General features: G+C 48.2%; 1 protein-coding gene across 2 annotated transcripts in view; it reads right to left on the reverse strand.

The window, feature by feature from the left end:
- Positions 1–825: 825 nt before the first annotated feature.
- Positions 826–26,946, reverse strand: part of LOC146208591 (uncharacterized) — a 34,472-nt gene continuing 8,351 nt past the window's right edge. For both annotated transcript variants that reach the window (XM_084595177.1, XM_084595168.1), the window contains 2 exons: positions 4,769–4,906; positions 826–1,438 (listed from right to left, as the gene is read on the reverse strand). In XM_084595177.1, coding sequence (XP_084451303.1) covers positions 1,165–1,438; positions 4,769–4,906 — 412 coding nt within the window. In that variant the 3' untranslated portion in view covers positions 826–1,164. The remainder of the gene's footprint in view (positions 1,439–4,768; positions 4,907–26,946) is intronic.

The following is a 26,946-nucleotide window of genomic DNA, read 5'->3' on the forward strand; positions in this document are numbered from 1 at the left end:
TAGTATACCTGGTCGGTTCGCTAACAAAAGAAAATATTACACTTAGGTACTTGCGCAGCTGTATCATGGTTAATTGGCACAGTTTGCGCTCCCCCTATATTTTTGACAATGGCAAGCCAAGTCTAGTCATTTGAGGTCAGGTCAAAAATTAAAGGTGGAATTTTCTTTTGGGTTAATGTCCTTTCTGGCAGATATGAAATGCTAATCGAATGAGTTGGTTCACAGCCAACATGCCATTCTTAAAATTTCAACTTTACATATTTGACCTGGCTAACTGATATTTTGATATACTTCACTCTCAAAACTTCTCTGCTCAAGTAAATGCTTCCTGGGTAGTGACAGTAGTTTTCCATGAAACATGTGCCAACAAGTCGATGGCTTTCACAACACTTGTTTATTTTCATAGTGATGCCAAGGTTCCATTCACTCCAAACTGTGGTTTTGCGATACAGAATGATTAATATGATACATTCTTTGGCAAGCAGGGCTCTTCTAGTGGGGTCATCACGAAATATAGAATGGGAGCTGTCATTAGTTCCTTGTTCGAAGCTTTTTTCATTTTGAGATTCCCCCAAAACTCGTTGGTTTAAAACCCGTAATGATGGGCAAAGTCCGGGTTCTCGCAGTCTTTGAAAACTATCGCGATGCTTCTGAGCTTTTTGATATTAAATGGAGCTCTCTGGGAATCGCCACTCTGGTTTTGTGTGCACTTAGCAAAGCCACCAATACAGTGGCAAGCGTGCCCCAAACTCCTCTGTTTTAATAAAAGCTTTTACTGCTACTTAATGCTGCACCCATTTATGCTTGGTCGGGTTTCATAAATAAAAAAAAAAAAAAAAGAACCTTCACCATCTGAAAGGCTCATTCTGAGAATGTCTGGGGCAGACTGTATGCGTCGAGGTACCGGGACACCAGCTAAGTTTCTCAGAGTTTGATCGATGCTGCTTTCACTTAAATTTTCATTATGTATACTAAGTTACCCAAGTGTACAATCTGCATAAGCAGTAAAAAGGTTAAGAGAATAGCTAAACTTGGGTCTCTCCTCAGAGCAGTATGTTCTCTGCTGTAGATACCACTTTAAGGCGAGTCTTCAGAATTGATGTAGTGGCGACACCCAGCGGGGTACCAATACTGGAAGAAACACCGGCTTGTCGTTGTCCATCTTCACTGGAGCTGGTAAGGTTGAGACTCAGTTCTGGGGACCGGTGGTGGAGGAATTCGTTTCCCCTGGGGGGTCGCTGCCGGTGGAACCGTTGTGGGAGTGGCTGGAGCTGCGGGAGCAGATTTGACCTTGTCCCCGCCGGACGTTGCGGATGTATCCACGTTTGCTGGCAGTAGGTCTCGCGGAAGCAGATCGGCCGGGAAGAAGTCTTGCGTGAAGTCATGTGTGAAGACTGGCGGAAGCAGAGTCCCACTGAAGAAGTCTGATGTCGTGGCACTGCGATATGCAACGGCCGTGTCAGTAAAGTTGATTTTGCTTTTATCGCAAAAGTACTCTTGCGTGCTAAAATGGTTTGATTGCTTTAGTGGTGGTTTTCTGCAATAAATTTCTGGCCTGGTTCTGCACACTGGTCAGTTGAATTGCCCTTGCACCTAGGTATGACTCCAAAAGAGACAGGAAAGTGAATTGGAGGCATGATTGAATGTTTTTTTCTTGTTGTGGGGCTCCAGTGCTTTTAAAATGTTCCAAAGTCGCGTAACCCTTCTGACCTGCACAGCTGGTGCAAAGACATGGTTTAATGCTCGCTTTTTGCAGCTTGCTCTGTTGACGCCAGGTTTATATTTATGAACTACTAGGGGATCATGGGGGTGGGTGCATTATTAAGACTTTGTTCGCAGCGAAAAGATGAGATGTGGGCTCAATTGGGAATTTCGTCGTAATGAGGGTGTAGGGGGAGGGATATGCACTTGGACATCTGGCATCAAGAGCAAGCGAACTTGGCCGCCTCCAAAATTCTGCGATGCTTAATATTTGTTACGCATGCATAGCACCCGAAATAAAACAGTGACGGCAGATTTTGTGCGTCCTGTCGAGCCTAGCTTCCACCTGAGCAAATGGAAATAAAGAGGATTATGCAAATGCATAGTCTTTTGCTGCTCTCCTGGTTCTGAAGATGTTGATCACTGGTGATAAGGACCCTGCGCCACATTGTGCATCCTGGGTACTTTTGGAAAGCATTCCTCATTCATGCATGCCATGGAGACGGTTCATTTTTGCAAAAAGGACTATGTAGATTCTTGCGAATCTTTTCTGTCGTATTGCCTACAGCTGCAATTTGCATTACATATTGCGCTGCTATTTTCGCGTCGAACCAGTACTCTGAATCAGCAGTTCTACCTGCAAGAAGTCATGCAACTTAGTTACTTTTCAAGAGTGACCACGTTGTCATGCGGTTGTGTCCATGCGGGAGGGTGGTCGAGAGGGAGTTGTCCGGACTCTCAGTAGTGAAGGCGTAGAGGCAGGCTGCATGCGTGAGCGAGTCAGTGGCGGAAACAGCAAGGCGAGATGGGAACACAAAAAGAAAAGACGTATGTGCAGCAGGTGGTGAAAAATTTCGGAAACAGAGGAACAAGGTGACGACATGTACCACATATAACGGGTGTTTCAGTGAACGCTTTCAGATATTCCTAAATATAGGGAGTTCGAAAAATAATTCTTCAGAAACAAGATGCTAGCCTGGGTGGGTGTAATTTACTGTAAAATCTACTCGATTACACATCTGACTAAAGCTCACTAATGAACTTTATAATTACCCCAAGTGGTTAATATCAATTGACAGTTCGAAGCTGTAGACTAGCCATCCAGGAAGGGCAGTGGTAACATGTCTGCTGATGACATGGTACAGCTGCGGCACCCAGTTTACACTGCATGCGCTATTGTGTTACATAAGGACCAGCTGCAGGCTCGCTGTTTTTGACAGTGACGAAGCAAAAGAAAGTGCATGACACGACACAGTAGAACAGGCACTTCGAATTTGGCACTGTATAGTCACTGAAACACGTTACCGGTGGACGTGTTATTTCCGCTAAGCATCCGTGCTGAATGCAGTCATTTTCAGTTTTGTGCGCAAAGGAGCTTTTCTTATTTGCATTTCAAGCACTTATATGGCTATCCAGGGCTTTGAACTCTCCATTAGCATTAATCATTCAGCTTGGTTCATTTGAGAGGTTAATTAGTGCATCTTGATTAGTTATGTAATCAGATGGGCTTTTTACAGTGAATTACAACTGCTGCAGCTGAAAGGTTATTCTTGAAAGTGTCTTATTTTTTATCTTGAACTCTCTTCTGAGGAGCTTTGAAAGTTTTCTCTGAAACACCGCAAGTCTCATTATTTCTCGCGTGCACTGTACGTACTTGTGATTTGGTTGTACGCTAAAGGGATCAGGAAGGGCAGGGTGTGGGAAGGCTCGAATGTGGGATATGATGTTTCTTGAAGTTAAAAGAAAAAAAAAATGGAAAAGGTGATGACACAGTGGTTATTGTTGTTTAGTTGTCTGTTGTAGAGCTTTCTGGAGCTCTGTAGTGGTTGATAGACAACACTAGCTTTGCTGCCAAACTGATGCTAAAACTTAAAATCCGTTGAGGTGGGAGGTGTCATTTATATACGTACTAGCTTGTTCATCGCATTGTTCGGTGGACATGTTATTTTTATTAAGCTTCCTGTGCGCCAAATGTGCTTTTTCTATTTTTTATGCAAAGAAACAAAGGATACCCTCTTTCTGCAGGGCTTTAAAAAAAGATGCGTTTGTTTAAGCACTTCTCTTGTTTAGGGCTTCATACTCTAGCACTAATTACTCTGCGTGCTTCATCTGGAAGGTTAATTAGTGAGTCTTAATTATTTAGTTATGTAATTGGGAAGATTTTAGTCATTAAATTGCATCTGCTGCATCTGAAAGATTATTAGTGAATGGATTTTTTTTTCTATAGAACAGAAGAGAAAAAAAAAAGTGAAAGAGGTGATGACACAACGGTTTTTGTTTAGTTATCTGTTGCAGAGCTTTTCGGAGTTCTCTAGTGGTTGAGAGACAGCGCTGTAGCTTTGCTGCCAAACCAATGCTAAAAACTTAAAATCTAGTGGCCATTTATCAATGGAGGTGGAAGGTGTAATTTTATTTATACTGCCTTGCTCACCACATTGTTTGCCTTGATATGATAATGCTGAATAGGCACCCTGAATATTATTCATTCATTTATTTATTATCAATACCTAAAAAAAAAATCAATACATCAATGCTTTATAAGTAAGTGTGTGAAGCTTGCTTGAAGCTAATTATTATGATTGCAGTGCATTGTACTGACCACTTCCGATGCTGTGCTATACATGATAACAGATGATTGTTAACTATATTCAGTATAAACAGGCAGCACAGAACGAACATATATTATGCATGGCTTCATTCCAGTGTATTTCCATCTGCCATTAGTTTTGACATTGATGAATTTCTGTTGAAGGAAAGTAAAAAGTGTTTACTCCACACAGAGCAGCTTTTAGGTTTTCTGCTAGTGCCATGTCTCATGTGCAGTGATGTTGGTTCTACAGGTTTGGCTCTACATGGGTGCTGAAAGCTGTGTGCCTTGGATTTCTGGTAAGACTGGCAGCCAAGCATTGGTATCAGTGCTAAGGATGTGTGGATGCTGTCTAGCACAAGTCAGCAACTTTGTCTTCCCAAACAGGCACCTGAGCTCAGTGTGGTGTATAAGAGTAGAGTTTACAGATATGGGGTAAGCTGGGACATAGACAAAGCACGAAGGGGTCAACTTTCTCACGGGAAGTCAGACGCAGTGCCTTTGCGACCCTCCACTCCTTTTCCAGTTCCACTGGCTACAGATGGGGGCAGCAGGTCGCGTGGCAGCAGGTCCTGAGGGAAAGGCGGGAACAGTGCACCTTTGGGGAAGCCCAGAGACCTGCGGAAGTTGATAAGGTGGTGTAAGAAAGGTTGGTAAAGCATCACAGAAAATACCACGCACATGAGATGAGATTAACTATTCATTCTCTGGTATGCAACTTCTTTAATTTGTATTTGTTCGAAGAGTGTTGCCAAACTTCTTACAGTTTTAACGCAATAGCATTAGAGTCTACATAACGTCCTGAGCCTGTCACAAAAATCCGTAATTGGTCGAGGGGAGTGTGGTCTTGTGATGTCACGCCTCATCGATCATTCAGCAGTTAGCCTGGTGCGTGACCTTGTAATGTCAACGTCTGGACAAACCGGGGAATTTTGTAGTTGACTTGACAGGTGACTTTGCCGAGTGTTAATTTCTTGGCAGGATGGTGAAATGGCAAATACCATGCGACCTGACTAAGTCTGCAGAAAGAAAACTGCGCTCGCTTGCGAACGAACTCATCTAGAGGGCGGAGGCCCAAAGCCTGACCCTGGCCCACTGCTTTGAACCCGGGTTGGTGCGGGTCCACCGAATTGTCACTCCACTGAGCCCTGGTCCGGTCTGGAAAGCTCTGAGTGAAGCCCAGCCCTACCCGGGCCTGTTTTCATAGTAACGCATGCGGAAAATTGCTCACTGAGAGCATACTGCTGCTACAGAAAGCTGTTCTAAAAAGAAGCCCAAGTTGGCGTATCGCTTGAGAGAGAGAGAAATAACATTTATTTGCACCCGTCAAAAGGTTGGCGGGGATCCAAGGCGCAGCTCTGTCCCAGCCATGTCCTCCCCCTCAGCCGTCGACATGGATCTCTTGGATCTGAGCAGCAGCCAGGGCGAGACAGACGACTTTACGTTGTCCTTTCTCGTCCTGTTTAAGAAGTAGCGCCTGCCAGGACTCATTTGTTCTGTCAGGTTCTCCAAATCTATGACATTTGCATATCATGTGGATCATGTCCGCTATGCCATTGCAACGTTTGCGCCTGGAGCTAAAAATTTCCAAGTGCCACTTGCTATTAAGCTGGGGGTTAGGAAATACTCCAGATTGTAGCTTACGCCACATAACCTCCTCGCTTTTGGTGAGTTGCTTACACGCTTTTGGAAATATCGATCTGCCTAATTTGTAATGATTTAGGATATCTTGGTTGAAGAATTTCTTTTTTTTTTCGGTAATGACGCGTGTTCTCGCGGTTGGCTTTTTCGGCAATTTCGTAGATGCGCAGCGATAATACAGAGACACTTGGAAGTTGCAAGAGCTAAATGAAAAAGTTGCAGCATGCGTAATAAACTACTTTGCTTTCCCAAGATGTTTAATCATTCATATTTTATGACCCACAATGTTTAAATATTAAAGCATCCTTGCAGCCAGTGGAACTGCATTTTCTTTTTTAATGAACACGATTTCACAGGTGAGTTCATGATCGAACTCGTGGCGGCATAAACATCATTGTCAATGGGCGGTATTGCACCACTACATCTCTACCACAGCCTAACGTCCCGTGTGTTAACTGACCGTCTCTCGCGCTGCGCTTGGGAGGTATGTCGTCGTCGTCGCCGGCTCCCATCCGTGCCCAAACCTGTGCCAGCGAGCTCTTTCTGTTGCACTAACTTGCGCAGGTTTGGGCAGACACACGACGCCTACATCTCGCAGGTCTGCATGGTCAGCGCTAAAGGGCGAAATTCAGTGAAAATATCTAATAGACAATCATTAAGCATTATGTGTTGGGAATGCAGTTCAGTTCAGTCGTTCAGTCATGTCCGACTCTTCGTGACCCTATAGACCATGTCACGCCACGTTTTCCGGTCCCTCACTATCTTCCCAACATCACATAACTTCATCTGCAGCTCCTCGAGGATGCCACCTAACCATCGCGTCCGCTGTCTACCCCTTCTCCGGTGACCCTCAACCTTTCCCAACATCAAATCTTTCTCCAGCGACTCCTCTCTTCTCATCAGATGACCAAAGTATCTCACCTTTAACTTTAGAATTTGACCCTCCAATGAGCAGTCAGGGTTTATGGTGGACAATATTGACTGATTTGATCCAAGGAACTCTCAAGAGTCTCCGCCAGCACCACAATTCAAAGGCGTCAATTCTTCGGCGGTCAGCCTTCTTCTCAGTCCGACTCTCGCATCCATACATCACAACTGGAAATACCATAGCACGAGTTATACGGATCTTGGTTGACATACTAATGTCTCTGCTCTTTACTAGGTGGTCAAGGCTAACCATGGCTCTCCTTCCCAGAAGCAGGTGTCTCATAATTTTATGGCTACATTCTCCTTCCGGGGTAATCTTGGAGCCCAAGAAGAGAAAATCTGTCACAGCTTCCACTTCTTGTCCCTTGATGCTCCAGGACTTGATAGAGCAAGACGCCATGATCTTTGTCTTTTTAATGTTCAGTTTAAGCCCAAACTTCTCACTCTCTTCTTGTACACGCATCAGAAGTCTGTTGAGTTCCACTTCACTTTCTGCCATTGAAGTGGTATCATCCGCATATCTAAGGTTGTTGATACGTTTTCCAGCAATATTCACTCCAACTGAAGACTCGTCCAGACCGGCCTTCCTCATGATGCACTCTGCATATAGGTTAAATAGGCAGGGCGATAGTATGCAGCCTTGCCTCACTCCTTTCTCAATCGGACACCAATCAGTAAGACCATGCCCAGTTCTGACTGTGGCCTCTTGCCCTTCATACAGGTTTCTTAGGAGACAGATAAGGTGAATTGGAACTCCCATCTCTTGGAGAGCTTGCCACAATCTGCTGTGATATACGCAGTCAAACACTTTCGCATAATCAATAAAGCAGAAGTAGATGGGTTTCTGGAACTCTCTTGCTTTTTCCATGATCCAACGAAGGTTGGCAATTTGGTCTCTAGTTCCCCTGCCCTTGCGAAACCCAGCTTGCACGTCCGGAAGCTCCCGATCCACATACTGCTGCAGCCTACCTTGGAAGATTTTCAACATCACCTTGCTAGCATGCGAAATAAGTGTGATCGTGCAGTAGTTGGAACAATCTTTGGCACTGCCTTTCTTTGGAATGGGGATGTAAACTGACCTCCTTCAATCCTGTGGCCACTGCAGGGTTGTCCAATTAATCTTCTGACATAATGTATGCAGAATGTTAACAGCGTCGTGGTTGAGGTTTTGAAGCAACCCAGCTGGAATACCATCAATTCCGCTAGCTTTGTTCATAGCAAGGCTGGCTAAGGCCCATTCAACTTCACTCTTCAGGATGCCCGGCTTGAGATCAGTAATCACAACTGTCTTATGTTGGGTTTGCACATCCGAGTCCTTCTTGTACAGTTCTTCTGTGTATTCCTGCCACCTCTTCTTTATCTCTGAGGCTTCAGTGAGGTCCTTGCCTCGTTTGTCCTTTATCACGCCCAGCTTAGCACAGAAGCTTCCTTTGATATCTTTGATTGTCTTATACAGAGCTCTTGTGTTCCTTAATTGGCTGTTGTCCTCAACTGCTTGGCACTGTATGTTCAGGAAGGCATTCTTATCTCTCCTTGATATTTTCTGAAAGTCCGCATTGAGAACCTTGTATCGTTCTCTTTCCCCCATAACTTTTGCCATCCTCCTTTCTTCAGCTATTTGCAAAGCCTCTTCAGATAACCAGTTTGCTTTCTTGCATTTCCTTTGTTTTGGAACTACCTTAGTAGCAACTTCTTGTATTATATCACGGACATCAGCCCACACGCAATGTCATTTAAAATCTGAACTCCGCTCCGCCTGCATATCCTCCTGTTTCACTGCTTATCGCCGTAGATGCAGAATCAATGCAGCTGATGATACTCCATTTTAAACGACACGTTCGTGGTAGCCATCTCCGCGTGCGGGCATTTTCCGCTACGTTAGGCACAGGCGGCATTGATTCTGGCTCGATTCCAGCGGATCTATCTCTACACTTTGCGCACTACCAAGCGCTAGTGCCATGACCGCGCTCGAATTACGTGACGAGTTTTCCTGCGAACTCAACCGTGTCGTGTTGTTGTTGTTATGAACTTTATTTTTCCAGCGATGTAGGAGGCCCCCTACTCCCCGCCCCCGGCACGCAGGCCTATGGGACGGAGGCCGGGGCCTCCGCGACTAAAGACAGGCGAAGCGACAGTGTTTCTTCGCGGCTTCAGCCGCCAGGCGGATAGCTTGCTGCTGGTTGGCGGGGCACTCGCTCCGCAGTAGCAGTTCCCAGGCTTCTCTACTATTTATGTTTTCCTTGGCGCCAGGGGAATCAAGGCATTGCCAGATTATGTGATCCAGAGTACCCCTTTCTCCGCAGGTTTCGCATTTATCGTCCGCCTTTTCTTCCGCTTGCGTGTGGAAAAGCCAGACGGGACTTGGGAAATTCCCATCTTGCAGGTGCCGCCAAGCTACGGCTTCCTTATTAGTTAGCGTTTGGTCCGGTGGTGGCAGGGACTTTCTGCTAAGTATGTAGTGTTCTAAAATTTCCTTATAAGTTTGCAGCCTCTCGTCCATCCCATCGCAATCAGGCGGCTCTACGGCTGCCCGGGGACGGACACGTGCGCGGGGGTCCAAATAATTCGAATCTTTCTTTCAAGTTTTCCTTTCTCTAAAATTTTAGCTGCCTCCTTCGAGACGCTCCATTTTCCAAAGTTCCAGACAGCTGTTTTGCTGTCACTAATAACTATGCTGGCTTCCGTACCAACTCAAGCGAGCGCTATTGCAATTTCTTCAGCCGTGTCTACATTTCGGCTTCTAACGGACGCGGCGGCGGCGGGTACGCCGCTGCCGTTGACGACCGCAGCCACCGCTAAAGGGGAGAATGTTTTTGCAGATCGACGATGCGCAATCACGTGACACATGGGTGACGTAGCCTATACGTCACGTACGCGTATCTCGCGGAGTCTTTCTTTTTTTTTTTTTTTTTTTTTTTCTTGTAAGAGGAAGCGCTCGCGGCAGATTTGTTGAGGGGTTTAGTTTTGTCCACGCCATGGCTCCTCCTTCAACACAGTCTTCTCCCCTCCCCCATGGCTTCAAGCAGTAAACAGAATTTTCCTCCCCCGGGGGAATGAGTGAGCGCAGATTTTGTGCGTTCGCAGTCTTTTGCTTTCGTTCTCTTTCTTCCGGTGGTCTGGCGGGGTTAGAGCTGGTATTCGAAGCGACGCTGGGACTTCCGAGTCGCGAGTCTGCTTCTTTGCAGCGCGCTGCAGGGATTGTGATTGCTTCCTCACTACAATGAAAACGTGCAAGAGTACTGACCTTATGCGGGGCCTCAAATATATTGAGTACCTGCGCATCAGTTATTTGCACACACGCGCGCCCACACACATGCAGCTTTTTAGTGGCAAAAAGCAAATACCTTTACAGCATCTTGCGGCGCGTAAACGTTGATGTTTGGAATTAAGCTGTGAAATTATACAAGATGTTACTTAGCTTACGGATACGTCACTACATTATATATATATATATATATATATATATATATATATATATATATATATATATATAGTTGTTGTATGTACATAATTGAGGCGTAACTTTTAAGGTGCAAAAGCGGCTGATTGAGCCAGGTAAACGACAGCAAATCTTCAGCACTCCTTCCGCTGCCTCTCAAGCCAAACCAGCCCATACCTCACAGCTAGCGAAAAAGAAAAAAAGAAGCAAGCGTGCATACTGCTTTACCGAGGGCAGCTCCAAGCCGTCACTCGTTTGAAACCACGCTGTGTACGTTGTCTAGCCTGCCCGCCCCTAAACCCGCCCCTCCTTTAAACCTCTCCCTACTAATAGGAAAACAAAATACAGAAGAAAGCGTGCGGACGGCTAGATGCTCTCCCTCCGCCAGCTCGAAGCCGCGCTCCGACGGTCAAGCGCTTTTCTCGCTGCCCCAGTAGAATAAAAACAAAACAAAACAAAAAACGTCGACAGGACACGCAGAAGTGACGTAGTAGCTCTACGTCACTTTTGTGTCACGTGATTGCGCGTTCACGACCGGCAAAAATACCCTCCCCCGCTAAAGTCTTTAGCCACCGCCGCCCCCGACTTCCCGCTAGCCGCGTCCACGTAGGCGACCTCCCCCGGCTTCATTTTCCCCGCTTTCTTTGCAAGAGTCTCAGCCCTCTTTCGGCTCCTCTCCTTGTACGTAGGGTGCATGTTTTTAGGTAGGGGGGGCACTATTATTCGCGACACTTTCGTGGAATGTAATTTGTGGCTTGTTCCTCTATCTGACTGCAGTCCCACCCAGCTGAGGATGGTTCTGCCCGTGGTGGTTCTGCTCAATCTTTCTAGTTGCGCCATGCGCACAGCCTCCGCTAGGTTCCGTCCAATTGTTGTGCACCCCCATTTCGAGGAGGCGTTCAGTCGAGGTCGAGATGGGTAGTCCCAGAGCCCTCTTCGCGCATCGTCTGATGAGTGCGTCTATTCTCTGCTTTTCGTCTGATCTGATGTTTAGGAATGGTGTGGCGTAACATATGCGGCTAGTGATGTAAGCCTGCATTAGTTTCAGGAGGCTTCGTTCCTTGAGACCCCGACCCTTGAGTGCGATTCTCCTGAACAGACCCGTGACTTGCGTGGCGTACACGTTCAGTTTCGTTACCGTTGTATCGTTGTACCCATCTGCTTGTAGAAACAGCCCCAGGATCCTAATTTGTTCTACTTTTGGTACTGTTTGGCCGTCTACTGTTACGCTGATGTTTATCTGGCGTTTGCACCTGAGCGCCTTCGGGTTGTAGATAAACAGTTCCGATTTTTGTGGACAGCACGAGAGGCCCCTTTCGGCCGCGTAGGACGCCACGGTGTCCGCCGCCGCTTGCAAGCGCTCCTCGATGCTCGCGTCACTCCCCTGGGTGACCCACAGGTTGACGTCGTCCGCGTACATGCTGAATTTCAAGTTTTCCACTTTCCTCAGTTCTGCCGGGAGGTTTCGCATGGCAACATTAAAGAGGAACGGGGGCAGCACCGAACCCTGTGGCGTACCCCTACTTCCTAGTTTGACGGTGGAGGATTCAATGTCCTGAAACTTTATCTTTATCGTTCTACCCGACAGGAGGTCTTTTACGTAGTCGTACGTTTTCTTTCAGACCCCCAATTCTTGGAGGCCAGAAAGAATTGCGGCGTGTTTTACGTTATCGAACGCCTTTGTCAGGTCTAGACCTAGTAGTACCCTCGCGTCCCTGGTTTCGCTTTCTATGATGTCATGTCTCAAGCGGAGCATTACGTCCTGTGTGCACAGGCCGGGCCGGAACCCAACCATTTCGTGCGGCCACAGCTGGTCGTTGAGCTCCATGAAACGCGTTAGTCGCGTTTGGACTACACGCTCCATCAATTTCCCTATACAGGAAGTTAAAGAGATTGGTCGTAAGTTCTCTAGTTTAGGGGGTTTGCCTGGCTTCGGTATCAAAATTACGTTTGCCGTCTTCCACTGTTGTGGGAGGCGGCCTCTGTCCCATACGATTCTCATGTATTTGGTGAGCGTGCGGATAGAATTATCGTCCAAATTTCGGAGAACCTTGTTTGTGATTCCGTCTGGGCCGGGAGCCGATTTTGTTTTTGGGCCTAATATTTCGGCGCGAACCTCCGCCTCCGTGATCGGCGCGTCTAGGGCCTCGTTTAAGGGTCCTTCGTAATCCGGCAGGGGTAAGGTTTGTGGGTCGCCTACGCACATGTTAATTAATTTCGCCATGAGTTCCCCGTCCGTGCCCTCGAACGCGTGTCTGGCTTTCGTCAGTCTTATGCCCGACTGAGTTTTCGAATTGTCAGGATCAAGTAGGTGTCTGAGTAGGCTCCACGTATTAGCAAGGCTCATGTTCCCTTTCATCTCGTCACACCTACTACACCAGTTTTGTTCGCAAAGTTTTACTGCGTAATCTTCAATCTCTTTGATATATCTTGCTATCCTTCGCCTAAGGTTCCTGTTCCATCTTTGCGACCGGAGACGCCCCTCTATGCCGCATTTTGCTTCCCCCATATGAAGGAGTTTGCTGTCAACCGTCACCGGCGCATCGTCCTCCCCAGCAGAGAAAGGTACGTTTCCGCGCCCTCTTCCGCAAAGCGATCAAAACAGCAGGAAACAATCCTCTTATAATTCTAGGAGACTTCAATGCCGCCCACCAAGAATGGGGCTTAGACACGACCCCAAGGGTAGGCAACTGTGGGAGGACATACATGAGCTCGGCCTCACCCTCCTGACGGACCCTAGCTGTCCGTCCAGGATGGGAAACAGCGTCTGTGCAGACACCACCCCGGACCTTACCCTAGAAAAAAAACACAGACGCAGTCTGGAAAAACACAGCTCAAAATTTAGGCAGCGATCCCTATGTTCTGGCTCTCACCCTCAGCAAGGACGTCAAAACGCGTCGCCTCAAAAAGCCCAAAATCACCGATTGGGACAGGTTTAGGCAAATCAGAGAAAACTGCGAATCGGGAGATGAAATCCAAAACATAGAGCAATGGGCAGAGACGCTTAAGAAAGAAGTAGAGAAAGCAACCACGACCCTCAACCGTGTCGAGTAGTTTGATGACGTCTCACACCCCGCCAACCAATCGGCGTTCGGCACCGTCACTTGACTCTGTAATGTCATCACCTTCTCGACCAATCAGCAGATTTTGATACCAAAGGTAGACACGAAATCGCATGATGTGGAGTCTGATGCTATCGCATCAAAATAGGTTCTTGGGAGCGCCATCTCGCAAGCATGCAGCATATGCCACGGAACGGCGGGTGATTTGAGCCAACATTTAAATTATTATTAGTGTTCATTAACTTCCATAAAATATGTCATGATGTCGCATATCCGGGGGGAAGCGGCAATTACGAGTTCGTGAGTTTTCGCATTTTGCCTCAATCGAACTGCGGTCACCGCAGGCAGGATTTGACCGTGCAAAGAGCGGCACAGGGGGTTAAAAGGAGAGTACAAAGTCCACAGACTACAATGTCTTACACAGCCCACTTGTACGCTTGCACAACCCGCTGCTGCGGGTTTACATATTGGCTAAAAAACAAACCATGAGGTCGAAATTTCTGGAGCTCTTCGCTGCGTCGTCCCTCATAGCCTAAACCACTTAGGGACGTGAAACTCCACAAACCATTCAGCGCTTTAGATGGAGGCGAATGCGAAATGAGAGGCGTCCGTGTGCTGTGCGATGTTAGTGCACCATAACGATCCCCAGGTGGTTGAAATATTACTCAGCAGCCCTCCACTACAACACCGCTTTCGCTATTTCAGCTTTCACTCCCCCCTTCATCATTTCCTTACATTGTAGTTGAGATGGACGTGATGCTCCGACTCAAATACGACATATTGGACTCGTATTCTAGAGACGCCAAAGTGATCCTCGGCCTGAACATGACAAATACTTTTGATAAAATTAAACACGAAGCGATCCTCCGCGGTCTCCAAGAAATCGGGGTAGGTACACGAAGATACGAGTACATCAAGGACTTTTTGTCGGACAGAACTGCCTGCATGCATGAAGTTTCAAGACATATGCAGTCTGGGAAACCAGTTCTAAAGGTAGATCAAATCAGAATATTAGGACTATTCATTCAGGAAAATGGATATAATGATGGGACAATCAAAAAGCTAGAGGAATTCGCCACGCAAGCCATTGGCGCATTTAGAAGGACTGCGCTGAAAGGACGAGGCCTGAAGGAAATAAGTTTGCTTAAAATAACCCAAGCTTACGTAATAATTAAGTAGCGTGAGCTATGCCACGCCGTTCTTAAATATCAGGTCGGAGGAGAAGAGGAGCTGACTTTCGCGGCCGAACTCGGACGCACAGCATCAGCTCATGCTAGTAGCCGCTGCTGAGGCCAACGGACTCCTGGACAGAGGACTGCCGACTACTGCTCTTTCCTAACCCACTACCTCTAACCCCAATCTTCCCCAAGGAAGTTTATCAATCAATCAGCCCCCCCCCCCTCCCTTCTACCTCGTAATATGCATCCCATATTCAACACAGAGAGGAATGAGAAGAGAAGCACTAATCAGACGCTTCGACTCGATGGACAGCAAGTCGGTTGCGTACGTGGACGCGGCAAGTGGCAAAACGGGGGCGGCGGTCGCCTCGGTGGTCGACGGTCGAGGTGCCCGTGTACCGACCGCCACCATTAGAAGCCGCAGCACGGAAACGGCTGAAGAAGTTGCAATAGCGCTCGCTTGCTTCGGAACGGAAGCTAATTTCATAACCGGCGATAGCAAAACGGCCATTTGGAATTTTGAAAAGGGTAGGGTCTCGCCGGAAGCGGCAAGGATTCTGGCCAGCAGACGACTAAACAGAAAAAATTAGCCTAATTTGAACCCCTGCACACGCGTCCGTTCATGGGAACGAAGCGGCCCACGAGTTAGCCCGAACTCTACTTCCGGGTAACTGTGGAGCAGCTCGACTGCCGGAATATGGACGAGCGTCTGTAAAATTATACGGAGATTCTCGAAAAACACAGGTTAGACTGGTGCCATCACCGGATAAAAGTCTGAACAATAGGGAGGCAGTCGTATGGCGGCGCCTGCAAGCTGGGAATTTCGTAGACCCAGTCTCGGCATATTATGTCCAAACAGATGATTGAAATGATGATACTTATGACGATAGAAAAAACAAATGCAAGCACTGTGAGGCGAGAGGGACCCTTGATTACATAATCTGGGAATGCGCTAGCTCCCCAGGAGCTAAAGCAAATACAAATTGTACAGAAGCCTGAGAAACCCGGCTGCGGAGCGATGTCCCTGCTCCACAGAAGCCATCCGCCTGGCGGAAGAAGCCGCGAAGAGTCAAGACCTCTTTGCCTGTTTCTAATCGCGGAGGTTTCGGCCCCCGTCCCCTAGGCCTGCGTGCCGGGGACAGGGACAAGAAGGCCTCCTTACCTCGTGGAAGAATATAATTATCATCATAATTATCAAGGATTCTGGCCAGTAGACGACTAAACAGAAAAAAATTAGCCTAATTTGAACCCCTCACATGCGTCCGTTCCTGGCAACAAAGCGGCCCACGAGTTAGCCCGAGCTCTCTACTTTCGGGTAACTGTGGAGCCGCCCGACTTCCGGAACATGGACGAGGAGGAGGAGGAGAAAAGGAGGGCGGAAGGCAGGGATGTTAACCAGAAAGAATTAATTCCTGTTGGCTACCCCGCACTGGGGAAGGGGAATGGGGGATTAAAGGGGGATGGTAGAAGAGGAAAGGAGGTGAGAAAGTCACAGTCTGTCAATCAGGCTGTGCTTTGAGCGCAGATGACGTTTGTGGCCATGGTCCCAAGATCTTCCGTCTGCAAAGTTATACGGAGATTCTTGAAAATTACAGCTTAAGCAGAAGAATGGTGCCACCACTGGATAAAAGTGTAAGCTGAAGCAGTCGCCTGCAAGCCGGGAACTTTGCAAACTCGGTCTGGGCACATTATGTCCAGATGGACGATAGAAAGAACGATAAATGCAAGTACTGTGGGGAGAGAGGGGCCTTCAACCATATAATGTGCTATCTCCCCAGAGGCTAAAGCAAATATACATTGTAGAGAAGCCCTGCCGCGGAGCGAGGTCTCTGCTCTACAGCAACAAGCCATCCGCCTGGCGGAATAAGCCGCGAAGAACCAAGACCTTTTTGCCTGCTTCTGATCGCGGAGATCCCTGCTCCCGTCCCTTAGGTTTGCATGCTGGGGGCGGGGACTAGGGGGGGGGGGGGGGGCTCCTTATCTGGTGGAATAATAAAGTTGCTATCACATCACACATCCACGTTAACAAAGTTAATAACTTTGTTAACGGGAAATTTGGAAGGACGCAGTAGCTGTCACAATTTCTTCGTGGATGTGTGATGTGATAAGCAACTCAGCCTATGAGAGACGCCGTAGTGGAGGACTCCGGAAATTTCGACTACCTGGGGTTCTTTAACGTGCACTGACATCGTACAGCACACGGGCGCCTTGCTTTTCGCTTCCATCAAAAAGCGGCCGCCGAGGCCGGGATTCGATCCCGCTTCCTTGGGAACAGTAGTCGAGCGCCGTAACCACTGCGCCACCCCGGCGGGGTGCGACCAGAAGCAACCAACAGCAGCATCTGTGCTTTTGCATTACTACAATGCAGAATCTGCAGTGCTCTTCAATTTTTATTTGCTTTTTATGAAAGAAGTTTACGATTGAGTGCGGTTTCTGGCAGTTCGCTTTTCTGAGTATACTTATTCTAAATACAATCCTTACTCCTGCGCGATCACTTCTATACCGAATCAGACATTCCCCCACATGCCCAAATTGTTGCGAACATTATGCAAACTTAGAACACTGCATGTTTTCCTGCCCTGTTGCAATACAGTCACCTCACTTTCCACACCCTCCTCCCCCAACCTGGTGGGCTTGGTTAGCCCCTGACCAGCTGATGGACCAGTTGGCCTTGGTGACTCTGGCCCAAGACATTCTCGACGCTTAATAGCGTGTTGAATAAAGTTGTTTCCTCCTCCTCTTTCGTTTCGTGGAAAAATATATACAAAGAATTGATATCTATACCGTTCCCCCCTCCATTGTATTGTTCTCTATACTCTAATTGTATGGGACATGATATATATGTGCGTAAAATGCTGACCTTGCCTTGTACTAAAACGTTTTTCTTTAAACTTCATGCCGAAGTTCAACATGTTAAAGTGTGGCTTCGAAAAAAATATTTTTGTTTCTTCTATAAATTGTCGGCTATGTTATACACTTGAAACTATCGACCACTGTTTAATTGACTCCAAAGCTGTGATATTATTTTGGGACGTTCAAAGAATGTTGAAGAAACACTTTATTTTGAATTCTCACACCGTGCGTTACCTAATGGCCGCTCAACATGACCATGAACCCTTTGACACGACTTTCCTCCATGGACTGCACAGCCTGTGGAAAACGCGCATGTTGAACCGGAATGCTTATCTCGTTTCCCCCAGTACTCGTTTTGGCCACATGGCACACCATGACACAAGAATATAGTGACTATCAACCGGACTGGCTCCCATTATTGATGTTATTTTTCTTTGCCATCGTTTTAATAGCGTTGTGTTAAGACGCGTTTTAGTTGTGTGGTGTTGTATATTTCAATTGAACTTGTTGGCTACAGGCTGTTTACTTTGTAAATAATAGCTATTTTCTGCATGCTAAACGAGTGTAAAAATACGGCGATGAAAATAAAGATTCCTGGTATGCGCAGTTGGTTAAAGCGCTCAGCTGGGGATCCGAGGGATGGAGGTTCAATTCCCGGTGAAGACAGGATGTTTAATTTTCTGATGACGTGATCAGGATGATTGACAAGTGATACATCATGTTACGTTTCTCCACCGACGAGTGGGACAGCTGACGCGGCCACCGCATAGCAACAGGCAGAACCGCGAGCGGATCGGCCATTTCGGCGCCGTTCATCGGCCGCGCAACGCTTCCTCCCGCCGACAAGTCTTAAACGTGTTCCTGCCACGCGCCAAATGTGTGTGCGTGCGTGTGTGTGCAAAAGCTGGCCAAGCCTGGAGCTCGAGGGAAAGTGCGTCGCCCTCTCCTGTCTGCAGGAGGTGGAGGAGATGAGGTCGGAACACCTGCGATTGAGTCATTCGTCGTGAACCAACATGTTTGGCTCTCCCTTTCCTGTGAGGGTTTACCCTTTCCCTGTGCACTGGAAAAACTATAAAAAGCAGCGGCCGACTCCGCTGAGAGAGAGACTACTTTGACGCGCCGTTGGCACGACGCTAGACACCAGCTGTGTGAGAGTGTCTGTAATCTCTCCGGGTCAGCTTCACTGCCCGTTTCTTCCTGATGTTACAGTAAAGGTTGTTTCGTTAAAAGACGCCTCGTCTTTGCTGGGACCGTTCATGCCGTCCGCCGTCCACGGAGCCGCCAGGCCAACGCCACCGAGGGGCCGCGCGCCGCACGTAATAGCTGGCAGCGGTACGCAACCCCGGCACTCGCGAACCCCAAATGCAACAATTGGTGAACAGCGGTGGGATGACGACGACCAAGCCGTAACCGTGGTTGGAGGGACGAGCCAGGCGATACCGTCGTCCAACAACTGGTGAACAGCGGAAAGCGGAGAGACGAGGACGACCAAGCAGTGACCGTGGTCGGTGAAACGAGCCAGGCCTGACCGAGGTGCAACATCTGGTGGGAAGAGCGGAGATGTCCGAGGCGTGACTCGTGATCAAAGCAGCTCAGCGGAAAAGGCGGGAGCAGTGCAACGAGCCCTGTGTGATGACTGGTTGCCTGCAGCGGAACGACTGCGTTGGATTCTTGGCTGCGAGGTTTGGTGAGTGCGGGACTTTCTTCTACTGAGTTTTGCCAGGCTTTTGTTAAGTAGAGAACAGAGCTGGTAATTGTGTTGTCGTTGTTGCTGGGTTAATTGCAGCAAGGCAATAGTGGGCAGTAGAGAAGGCAGCATTCGGAACAGCCATGGGTTTGGATTTGAAGTCGTTGCGCAAACCGAAATTGCTGGAGCTTGCGGAGGAGTTGGGTCTGAATTTGTCAGACAAACTCAGAAAACTAGAAGTGTTAAAGGCTATTCTTGAGTTGGAAGCTGAAGATGACGAGCTTTTGGAATGCCTTGAGATCATTGACGAACGTCAAGAGGATCGTGTGCGTAGGGAACGTCACGAGAAAGAGGACGCCCTCGTAAGGAAACTGATCCAGCTGGAGATTTCAGCACATCGAATGAGCGTGGAAAAGTTTGACGCTTTCAGTGCCATTCAGCGTAACGGTTCGATACCGCGAGACGGTACGCCACCATTCCTCATCGCCGAGGATATGGTAGATTATTTGGCAGACTTCGAGAATGTCTGTAGAAGTAAACGCTTCGAGCGAGGTAGTTGGGCGCTGAAGTTGGTAGCTCTTCTCTCCGCTGAAGCGTCGGAAGAAATGAAGCGATTAGTTGGCGACCGGTTGCATAATTACGATGAACTAAAAGAGTCATTGCTGATACGATATCAGATAACGCCTCATGATCTTCGGAAGAGATATGAGAGCGAGAAACATTGTGACAAGTCATACTTTGATTTGGCCTATCAGTTGAAAGCCGCTGTAAGTGAATGGCTAGACAGTGCGGAAATTCCGAAGCAAATCGAACTTGCACCGGAGTGCGAGACACAGCTTGGGGAAGCGGCCGAGCAACGTGACCGCAGTAGTGAGCCGACCGATTCTCGAACAGAAGAGCATCGTGTTACCTTGGTCGAGCCACTAGCTGAGACGGTTAGCACATGCTTAATCGGCTGGAAGTCCGAAGTGACGCCGTTAAGCGAGGTGAACTGCACGCCGACCCAAGTAGCTGTAGGAGATACAGTTCCATCAAATGAGTGTGGGGAACTGATAATAGCTGAACCGCCTCTCGAGTTAAATGCAGAAGCTGGCCTAGAGCGTGGCGGAGATGGAAATCAGCTAGGAAATGAGAAAATCAGCTGTGTTGTAGAGCAGGGCGCGCAGAAAAGCGAATTGCCAATCAGGGAAGCTGCGCAACCCGCGAGTTGTGATCAGCCAGGGCAGACCGACGAGGAGTGCGCGTCCGCTGTAGACAGCGAGACTTGCGAAGGCGACAGCGAGCGACCAGAGCAGAGTCAGAATCGTTCGTGCCCTGATACCACGCTAGGTTGTATTCGCGAAAGCAACCCCAGTGCGAACGCGGACGTAGCACACATGACCCTCACGCAATCCGAAGCGCTCCAGCTGTCGAATGAGCTTGATCGTGCGCCGGTTCGCGCTGAGCAATGCGGCTCATCGGAGGACCCGTGTAACGTGAGTGGCGAGCCGCCAGAGGAAATGCCTAGCTTGAGGGCTGGCATGAGCGGTTGTTCGGATTTGAATGAAAGTGAGTCAAGCGATGCAGCCGCGGCGCTGCCAGAGGAAATGCCTAGCTTGAGTGCTGGCGTGAGCAGTTGTCGTTCGGACTTGACGGAAAGTGAGTCATGCGCTGCTGGCCGCGATGCAGATGCGGCGCCGCACTTCGACGACACCCGTGTCCTACTAGCTCCGGTTACCGCTAGCTTGCCAGAGCTCGCGCCGAAAGAAAGTGGGACTAGAGTATTCAAGTGCTGCCACCGAAAAACGCGGAAGGGCAGGCACGAGAAAGATTGCTGCCGTCGTAAGGAGAGCAAGCTCAAACGGTTGCAAAAAGAAAGCAGAAGGCTAGTATTCCAGCGCTGCCGACGAAAAACGCGAAAGGGCAGGCGCGAGAAAGAATGCTGCCATCGTAAGGAGAGCAAACTCCAAAGATTGCGAAAAGAAAGCACAAAGCATGTGTTTCAGTGCTGCCGTAGAAAAAAACGGAAAGGCAGGCGCGAAAAAGAAGCGAGGAAGTTGAAGCTATCGCGAAAGAGAAAGCGACTATCCCAGCGGCACAAATGCGCCCGTGAAAAGCAAATGCATCACTGGTGCGCAACACGTAAGGAGAGGGATAGGTTGTTTAAGAAAGTGAGCGACTTATGCTCATGTGTTTCTTTGCACAGACACAGGAAGGTACGGTTGTTTCGAGAAACGGACAGCCGAAGCTTTAGTGAAAAGGGTGATCTCAACGGTAATGCCGATGGCTTAAGTCGGAGCCGCTAACGTGAGAAGAAGCCTGTATTCACTAGTTGGTGTTTTTCTTCCTGACATAGTATTTTGAACAGATTGAATTGCATTATTTTTGTTTGAGAATTGTGTTTTTGAAAGCGCAATTTTCAAATTTGTGGACGCGTTCCAAGTGCTGCTGAGCTGCCCTTTAGTATAGATGGGGGCATAAGAGGGAAATAGTCTGGCAAAACTTAGTGAAGTTTGTGCCGTGCTTGCTGGCTGAGCGGTTGAGTGTTTAGCGTGGTTGTGACGTTGTGGGTTGCCAGAAATCTCTTCTGAAGACAATTTGCAGAGTGCCTTGGAAACCGGACTTGCCAAGGACTTCTTCAGGCTGATTGAGCTCAAGAGAAGCTGAGTCGGACGACTCCGGCTAGCAGCAACATCCCGATCCCTCCGGACAGCGGATGCAGTCCCCTGCCCTTCGGGATCTCCCTTTCCCGGCGGGGCAGTCTGTTACGTTTCTCCACCGACGAGTGGGACAGCTGACGCGGCCACCGCATAGCAACAGGCAGAACCGCGAGCGGATCGGCCATTTCGGCGCCGTTCATCGGCCGCGCAACGCTTCCTCCCGCCGACAAGTCTTAAACGTGTTCCTGCCACGCGCCAAATGTGTGTGCGTGCGTGTGTGTGCAAAAGCTGGCCAAGCCTGGAGCTCGAGGGAAAGTGCGTCGCCCTCTCCTGTCTGCAGGAGGTGGAGGAGATGAGGTCGGAACACCTGCGATTGAGTCATTCGTCGTGAACCAACATGTTTGGCTCTCCCTTTCCTGTGAGGGTTTACCCTTTCCCTGTGCACTGGAAAAACTATAAAAAGCAGCGGCCGACTCCGCTGAGAGAGAGACTACTTTGACGCGCCGTTGGCACGACGCTAGACACCAGCTGTGTGAGAGTGTCTGTAATCTCTCCGGGTCAGCTTCACTGCCCGTTTCTTCCTGATGTTACAGTAAAGGTTGTTTCGTTAAAAGACGCCTCGTCTTTGCTGGGACCGTTCATGCCGTCCGCCGTCCACGGAGCCGCCAGGCCAACGCCACCGAGGAGTGCACACCCCAAATGTAACAATCAACACATAGATCCAATGCACAGATGCCATGCACAGATCCGACGTACAGATCCTACGGACACCTCTCGCACAACTTTCGCGCACGGGATTTCATATCATGAATTGTTGAATCATGGTATGCCCCGCCGGGGTGGTGCAGTGGTAAGACGCCCGACTACTGTGCCGGAGTTCCCGGGTTCGAACCCGACCGCGGCGGCTGCGTTTCGATGGAGGCGAAACGAAGTGGCGTCCGTGTGCTGTGCGATGTCAGCGCACGTTAAAGATCCCCAGGTGGTCGAAATTACTTCGTAGCCCTCCACTACGGCTCCTCTTTCTCTCTTTCCACTTTCATTCCCACCTTCCTCCCTTCCCTTACGGCGCGGTTCGGGTGTCCACAAAGCAAGTGTGACAGTTACTGCGCCTTTCCCTTCCTGTGAACCAATTTAACTTATTTAACTTTAATCATGGTACCCACCTACCCAACAAAGTATCTTCGTACCATGAGCCTAGAAAGGCTATCGCCTTAAAAGCACTAAAAAGTGAATCAGTAAAAATTATAAAAAAACATTGCGGTAGCGTTATGCTTTCGCGTTCTTCCCATGAAATTTCCGCAGGTACCTCTAAATTTTAGCGCGAATGCACTGTTTCGCGAGGTCTGGCATCTTGCTGCGCGCCATGGTTGCCTGCATAGGCGCACCACGCCAGGATGGCGATCGAGTGAGACGGGTCTTTCTATATGGCCACGGCCGAAGAAGAGGGCCCGTGTCCGGCGGGCTGAGTTGGAACGGGAGAGAAGACGCCGTAAACGTTAACAGGTTGCCTAATGGGCGTACATCCTAGAGCGTAACCAAATCTAAACTTAGAGAAAAAAAATAAAACAAATACCGACCAACAGATACACTGAATTGGACCGTCACGTCTAACTCGGTTTAACGTTAATTGAAACTCTGTTAATTTTTTTTTAGCTGGTCTCGCGACCAACCCTAATAATAATTGGTTCACAGGAAGGGAAAGGCGCTGTATCTGTCACACTTGTGTCTGTGGACACCTGCACCGCGCCGTAAGGGAAAGGAGGAAGTTAGGAGTGAAAGTGGAAAGGGAGAATGAGGAGCAGCAGTGGAGGACTACGGAGTAATTACGATCACCTGGGGTTCTTTAACGTGCGCTGACATCGCACAGCACACGGGCGCCTCTTCGTTTCGCCTCCATCGAAACGCAGCCGCCGCGGTCGGGATCGAACCCAGGTACTCCGGCACAGTAGTCGGGCGTCTTACCACTGCATCACACCGGCGGGGCGACGTAACTATACCTTAATTTTGTTTGTAGACGCGGACGGCGTGTCAACCTAGAGTGGTTTTTGCCTATGCTTTCCTCAATAACAACATTCTTTTCTTTGAATTATATGCTACGAGCCCGAAGCGACGGCTTTCATAAATACGCAGTTGGCTCGTAAGCCCGCGCGCTTGTGTCGTTTTTGTTGTTGCTACATAAGGAAGAAGGAAAAGAAAATGCACTGGCCTGCTACTGGCTCTGTAGCTAAACCTTCTGAGCTGCGTTGTTTTGACTGTAGGAAGAAGGAAAAGAAAATGCACGGGCCTGCTACTGGCTCTGTAACTGAGCCACCTCCGCTGCCTCGTGCGGACAGAAGACAGAAAGTAGAAAAGAAAGAAAAACGAAGAGGGAGAGAAAGACGCGCGCCGCAACAGCCATCGTCCCTCATTGAAACGGTAGCGGGTGCAATGACGGCCTACAACAGATACAAAAGCGGTGGCAAGCTTGTCCCCGCCTCAAGCGGCAGTGACCTACCAGCCCCAGACCCGCAGGACCAGGAGCAGCCACAATCAATCGGTCACCTCGTGCGCGTAGGTTCTGTTGTTGCATAGTCGAAAAAAAAAAAAAATGTACCATCTTACATTTCATTCAACGCGAACCAAAGGGCTGCTGGCATTATAAGGTGCCTCCATCCCAATCCTTCTCGGGACTCTCTATCTTTGAAATAAGACAGGCGCAGACCGTTGAAATGCAAGGCGACGTGTTGGATAAACAACTGGCCTCGGCGAATGCGATGCAACTATTTGGAAAAAAACTTGAACTTACTCTATGCCCCTTCACGTGTATATAATGACACCATTAGGCAATGGAGGCCTGAAATGGTTGACTTGATTCAAGAGCGCTGTACCGCATCGAGTGACGCGCCTGAATGTGACCCTAGAGAAATGACTGCGAGCGAGCTTTGTAAGAAGGTGTAGCGCTCCAAGCTCTTGACGATGACCAATGCAGGAAAATGCGCAAAAGAAGGCGGATGAATCGCACCATTGTTTCCCGCCCAGCAGATGTAAGAAGCTTTACTTGGCTCCGGCAATGGGAAGCGCTACCCACGGCCGATCGTCTTGCGGCGTGGGGCGTGGCGCCCTCCGCCTCATGCCCGCAATGCGGTCGCACCGAAACTTTAAATCACGCCGTCTACGAATGTCAGGTTGCGCGCATTTTTTGCCGCCTTGCAACCCGCATGTTTCAGACACACATTCAGTGGCAAAGCCGTCACCGAGATGCCTTTGCCGAACTCATCATGAGCATTGGCGCTTTCGTACTTTGGAAGCGGAGAGGATATGCGAGTCTGCGGGGACGCCCGCAGAGAGCCATGTTCCATCTGCTCCATCGTTTCAGAACTCTTTTATTGAGGCATCTAAATGAAGAACTTGTAATGCTCGGGGAGGAGGCCTTCTTCCTGCATTGGTCAACGCGATTCATTTCCATTGTTAATGGAAAAGTGACCGCGTCCATCCTTCCTTACTAGGAAGGTGGACGAGTGTTTGCCTGTATTTTTGTCTACTTGCATATCCTCTCCTTGCGTTGTAAGCAAGATGCTGCACAATGTCAACATGTGCAAAACACCAGTAGGATGTAATAACCAAATAGCACATTTGTATGCCTGAATGCTCATTGTATTCTTGTAACATTTTTGTAAGTGCCCTTTATTGCTGTGTCAAAAGATCATCATGAAGCCTTGTCCTGTACCAGAGCCTTCAGCACCAATAAAATTCTCTTAAACGAGTGACGCGCAACCCAGCTCATGCATTATTTCCGGGTTCATCACGTCTTTTATGCTGAGGCTTCAACACAGTGCAGTTTTTCAACCCTTGGAACAGGGTAGGCAAAATTTCCGAAAAAAAAAAAAATCGATTTTTGATTTCTGTGTAATTTGAAACCCCTATATTATCTTTTACACAGTCCTGGCTTTCATTTACGACCACACGAAATATTTACTCAGAAGCCGACATTTTTCGAAACCTTTCGAAAGCTAGCTAGCAAATTCTATTTAGCCAATGAAATGTTCACACGCAGCCGGATTACTCGCAACTCACAGTATTTTGCTCGTGCTTCGGCGTGTTTTCTCGGACAACCGACATTTGTATATCTTGAAGCTGGATATTTAGCGCTCATACAATGACGAAGACAAATAAGTGCTTTATAAGACAACCTTTCTACGGGAAATGACTCCAAATCTTTTCGATTTCCTTTCTAAACCTGGCAACCGAACTGCTCGCGGAAAAAGATTCCGGCATCACAAAATCTATATTCTCTTATTTTGACTCCCTATGAAGCACTAGACACAATTGAAACAATTGCCAAAGGGATGGAGAAGCGCTTCTGGTCTGCACTTCTTTCATGCTCGATATATCTGTAATGCCAATGGATCCAGTTAATTATGATCCTCAAATTAGCGTTTCTGAGCTTTCTTTTATAGTGATGAGATTACCAGCCGCTGCTCCCGGTCCTGCGTAACTTCAAAAATGTTAAAGAGCCTTTCTGAGGAGTCACCTGACACGCTATTAAAGCTAGTAAATTATTCCATCAAACATGCTTGGACACACCTAGAATGGAAACTTGCCAAAGTGATTCCTTTACTCAAAGGCCCACTGTCCAACCTCCGGTCGAAAATATTTTCTTCCCCGGTGACTGTGAGACTTCGCCCCTAGAACGCAAGGCCGCAAAATATTTTTGAAAAGAGTAACTAATAACGCAGTTACAGCCACCGCAATCACCCGATTCTATCCTGCCTCTCTCCTTCCGTTCCCTCGCAAAGGTTTTTCACTCTCCTACCCGGTCGTCTAGCCTCCGCAAGACAAATTCCCCTTCCCTTCCTATTTTCCAGTATCGAGGGGTCATTATTGAGGACAATCTTTCATGGCATCCCCACATTAACTATGTCGACAGAAAATGGGCTCGGGCCGTGGGCATGTCTCGCTGAATAAGTCTTCCCAGGTCTGGAATGTGGAGAGATGTGCTTTTAATGATTTATATAATGTATGTCCGTCCAATGGGTCAGTGCTGTTTTCTGGTTCAGCAGCTAATATAATTCTCCCACTTGTTCTCTTGGAGCGAGAAGCGCTTCGGTTGTATCTTGGACTTCGAAAATTTGTCGCCAACAATGTGCTCTACCTTGAAGCCCGGATTCCTCCTTTGATATGTAAATTGCAAATTCTAACTGTTCAGACATACCTAAGAATATATATGAATCAGAGTTTCACCGATCTATTTCT

This window comes from Amblyomma maculatum, chromosome 1 (genome assembly GCF_055883805.1).
Source record: "Amblyomma maculatum isolate TAMU_Amacu chromosome 1, ASM5588380v1, whole genome shotgun sequence".
Classification (NCBI taxonomy): domain Eukaryota; kingdom Metazoa; phylum Arthropoda; class Arachnida; order Ixodida; family Ixodidae; genus Amblyomma; species Amblyomma maculatum.